Source organism: Oncorhynchus kisutch, unplaced genomic scaffold (assembly GCF_002021735.2).
Source record: "Oncorhynchus kisutch isolate 150728-3 unplaced genomic scaffold, Okis_V2 Okis07a-Okis12b_hom, whole genome shotgun sequence".
Classification (NCBI taxonomy): Eukaryota; Metazoa; Chordata; class Actinopteri; order Salmoniformes; family Salmonidae; genus Oncorhynchus; species Oncorhynchus kisutch.
This window is the reverse complement of record NW_022261984.1, coordinates 16,632,565-16,637,131: the sequence shown is the minus strand read 5'-3', so window position 1 is coordinate 16,637,131 and position 4,567 is coordinate 16,632,565. Positions and strand designations below refer to the sequence as shown.

Here is a 4,567-nt window from a genome sequence, read left to right as displayed (position 1 = left end):
CCCCCTCTCTCCTCTCCCCCCCCCCTCTCCTCTCCCCCCCCCTCTAGGAACACTGTCTAATGGGTATTAAAGGAACAGTCAGGCGGTCTACAGATGGGGATTTCATCCACGCCAACGTGGATATCGACCTGATTATTACCGAGGAGCCTGAGATCGGGAACGTGGAGAAGCCGGTGGAGATATTTCATATTATAGAACACTTCTGTCTGGGGAGACGAAGACTACACCTGTTTGGACGAGACTCTACCATCAGACCAGGTGGGTCATCAGACCAGGTGGGTCCTCAGACCAGGTGGGTCCTCAGACCAGGTGGGTCAATAGACCAGGTGGGTCAACAGACCAGGTGGGACATCAGACCAGGTGGGTCAATAGACCAGTGGGTCATCAGACCAGGTGGGTCCTCAGACCAGGTGGGTCAATAGACCAGGTGGGTCCTCAGACCAGGTGGGTCAATAGACCAGGTGGGTCATCAGACCAGGTGGTCAACCAGATGGGTCAGCAGACCAGGTGGGTCAGCAGACCAGGTGGGTCATCAGACCAGGTGGCACCATTCATTCCTATGTGAAGACTCAATAGCACACTGAAGCCAGTTAAGATGGCGTCTCATGGAGACAGGAGCAGTTCCATCCACTCCAGGAAGTGACGCTGCGGACTAGCTCAGTGCTGCCCCCTCTCATTGAATAACTCTAGTTGAAGGCTGACTGGGGTACTGCAGGCTAGCTCAGTGCTGCCCCCTCTCATTGAATAACTCTAGTTGAAGGCTGACTGGGGTACTGCAGGCTAGCTCACTGCTGCCCCCTCTCGTTGACTAGCTCAGTGCTGCCCCCTCTCATTGAATAACTCTAGTTGAAGGCTGACTGGGGTACTGCAGGCTAGCTCAGTGCTGCCCCCTCTCATTGAATAACTCTAGTTGAAGGCTGACTGGGGTACTGCAGGCTAGCTCAGTGCTGCCTCCTCTCATTGACTAGCTCAGTGCTGCCCCCTCTCATTGACTAGCTCAGTGCTGCCCCCTCTCATTGACTAACTCTAGTTGAAGGCTGACTGGGGTACTGCAGGCTAGCTCAGTGCTGCCCCCTCTCATTGACTAGCTCAGTGCTGCCCCCTCTCGTTGACTAGCTCAGTGCTGCCCCCTCTCGTTGACTAGCTCAGTGCTGCCCCCTCTCGTTGACTAGCTCAGTGCTGCCCCCTCTCATTGACTAGCTCAGTGCTGCCCCCTCTCATTGACTAGCTCAGTGCTGCCCCCTCTCATTGACTAGCTCAGTGCTGCCCCCTCTCGTTGACTAGCTCAGTGCTGCCCCCTCTCGTTGACTAGCTCAGTGCTGCCCCCTCTCGTTGACTAGCTCAGTGCTGCCTCCTCTCGTTGACTAGCTCAGTGCTGCCCCCTCTTGTTGACTAGCTCAGTGCTGCCTCCTCTCGTTGACTAGCTCAGTGCTGCCCCCTCTCGTTGACTAGCTCAGTGCTGCCCCCTCTCGTTGACTAGCTCAGTGCTGCCTCCTCTCGTTGACCAGCTCAGTGCTGCCTCCTCTCGTTGACCAGCTCAGTGATGCCCCCTCTCATTGACTAGCTCAGTGCTGCCCCCTCTCGTTGACTAGCTCAGTGCTGCCCCCTCTCGTTGACTAGCTCAGTGCTGCCTCCTCTCGTTGACCAGCTCAGTGATGCCCCCTCTCGTTGACTAGCTCAGTGCTGCCCCCTCTCGTTGACTAGCTCAGTGCTGCCCCCTCTCGTTGACTAGCTCAGTGCTGCCCCCTCTCGTTGACTAGCTCAGTGCTGCCCCCTCTCGTTGACTAGCTCAGTGCTGCCCCCTCTCGTTGACTAGCTCAGTGCTGCCCCCTCTCATTGAATAACTCTAGTTGAAGGCTGACTGGGGTACTGCAGGCTAGCTCAGTGCTGCCCCCTCTCGTTGAATAACTCTAGTTGAAGGCTGACTGGGGTACTGCAGACTAGCTCAGTGCTGCCCCCTCTCATTGAATAACTCTTGTTGAAGGCTGACTGGGGTACTGCAGGCTAGCTCAGTGCTGCCCCCTCTCATTGATTAACTCTAGTTGAAGGCTGACTGGGGTACTGCAGCATGTCATTACAACTCCTTCTGTGTGCATTTTAAAAAGTAATCGGTGCAAAGACATACATGTGGTGTATTAGAAGTCATTATTGGTATCATGATTGTCTTCAAATCTTTATTTAATTTACTTCACCATAAAGATTGAACATTTTTTTCATTCACTTATAATTGGGGGATCCTGTTTTCTTGCTAACAATGCCTGAAGTACCACGGTCGGCATTGGACTAGCGTGTCTTCAACGGGAGAGTCGTTCTCTCCAGGATCACACACACACACGCGGAATCGAGAGGGAATCGGCAGGGAATCAGGAATCCTCTGAATCGAGAGGAAATCGGCAGGAAATCAGGAATCCTCTGAATCGAGAGGGAATCGGCAGGAAATCAGGAATCCTCCATGATTTCAGGGGAGAAAAAAATGAACCCTGAATCAGATAGAGGACTGGAGAATGATTGGAGCCTTCTAGATTCAGATAGAGGACTGGAGAATGATTGGAGCCTTCTAGATTCAGATAGAGGACTGGAGAATGATTGGAGACTTCTAGATTCAGATAGAGGACTGGAGAATGATTGGAGCCTTCTAGATTCAGATAGAGGACTGGAGAATGATTGGAGCCTTCTAGATTCAGATAGAGGACTGGAGAATGATTGGAGCCTTCTAGATTCAGATAGAGGACTGGAGAATGATTGGAGCCTTCTAGATTCAGATAAAGGACTGGAGAATGATTGGAGCCTTCTAGATTCAGATAGAGGACTGGAGAATGATTGGAGCCTTCTAGATTCAGATAAAGGACTGGAGAATGATTGGAGCCTTCTAGATTCAGATAGAGGACTGGAGGGGCCTTCTAGATTCAGATAGAGGACTGGAGGAGCCTTCTAGATTCAGGTAGAGGACTGGAGGAGCCTTCTAGATTTGTTCAGGTTATGGTCCATTTATTTTGGTTAAATGTATTTTCCCTCTCCCTCCTCCCCTCCTCTCCTCTCTCCTCCTCCTCTCTCTCTCCCATCTCCTCTCTATCTCTCTTCTCCTCTCTCTCTCCCCTCCCCTCTCTATCTCTCTCCCTACTCTCCTCTCCTCTCTCCCCCTCTCTCTCCCTCCTCTCCTCTCCTCCCTCCTCTCCTCTCCTCTCTCCCATCTCCTCTCTATCTCTCTTCTCCTCCCCCCCCCCCTCTCTATCTCTCTCTCCCTCCTCTCCTCTCCTCTCTCCCCCCTCTCTCTCTCTCCTCTCCTCGCTCCCATCTCCTCTCTATCTCTCTTCTCCTCTCTCTCCCCCCCCTCTCTATCTCTCTCCCTCCCCCTCTCTCTCCCTCCTCTCCTCCCTCCTCTCCTCTCCTCTCTCCCATCTCCTCTCTATCTCTCTTCTCCTCTCCCCCCCCCTCTATCTCCCCCTCTCTCTCCCTCCTCTCCTCTCTCCCCCCTCTCTCTCCCTCCTCTCCTCTCCTCTCTCCCATCTCCTCTCTATCTCTCTTCTCCTCTCCCCCCCCTCTCTATCTCTCTCTCCCTCCTCTCCTCTCTCCCCCTCTCTCTCCCTCCTCTCCTCTCTCCCTCCTCTCCTCTCTCCCTTCTCCTCTCTCTCTCCAGGGTGGTTGACAGTAGGTCCTACTCTGACCAACAGTAACTTCAACTCAGAGTCTTACTCCTCCCACTTCTCAATCACACAGTCTCACCTCTCAGGTAGGTCCTTCATCACACCACACACACACACACACACACACACACACACACACACACACACACACACACACACACACACACACACACACACACACACACACACACACACACACACACACTGTCTTGTCTGTCCTTTCTCTCCTCCATCTCCTCTCCCTCTTCTCTCCTCCATCTCTTCTCTCTTCTCTCTCTCCTCCATCTCTTCTCTCTCTTCTCTCTCTCCTCCATCTCATCTCCTCTCTTTCCTCTCCTCCATCTCTTCTCTCTCTTCTCTCACTCCTCTCCTCCATCTCTTCTCTCTCTTCTCTCTCTCCTCCATCTTCATCTCTCTCTTCTCTCTCCTCCATCTCTTCTCTCTCCTCCATCTCTTCTCTCTCTTCTCTCTCTCCTCCATCTCTTCTCTCTCTTCTCTCTCCTCCATCTCTTCTCTCTCTTCTCTCTCTCCTCCATCTCTTCTCTCTCTCTCCTCCATCTCTTCTCTCTCTCCTCCATCTCTTCTCTCTCCTCCATCTCTTCCTCTCTCTCCTTTCCCTCTCCTCCATCTCTTCTTTCTCTCCTCGCTCTCCTCCATCTCATATCTCTCTCTCCTCTCCTTCTCCTCCATCTCATCTCTCTCTCTTCTCCATCTCTTCTTCTCTGGTCTAAACCCTCTGTTCTCTCCTCCATCTCTTCTTCTCTGGTCTAAACCCTCTGTTTTCTCCTCCATCTCTTCTTCTCTGGTCTAAACCCTCTGTTCTCTCCTCTTGGTCCTCCAGGCTGTACGGAGGAGATAGAGCGTCTGCGACCCAAGTCACCTCCCTCCAAGCTGAAGTCAGACCGTGGAGGGGGGTCATCCCG

The 4,567-nt window shown here is 52.7% G+C and overlaps 1 protein-coding gene across 1 annotated transcript in view; it reads left to right on the top strand.

The window, feature by feature from the left end:
• Positions 1-4,567, top strand: part of LOC116360189 (N6-adenosine-methyltransferase non-catalytic subunit-like) — a gene marked incomplete in the record, with an annotated part of 21,553 nt that overhangs the window by 16,616 nt on the left and 370 nt on the right. Inside the window, 3 exon segments of the mRNA XM_031815043.1 lie at positions 48-258; positions 3,638-3,730; positions 4,486-4,567. The exon segment at positions 4,486-4,567 is cut by the window's right edge and continues 37 nt beyond it. Of these exon segments, the coding sequence (XP_031670903.1) occupies positions 48-258; positions 3,638-3,730; positions 4,486-4,567 (386 nt within the window).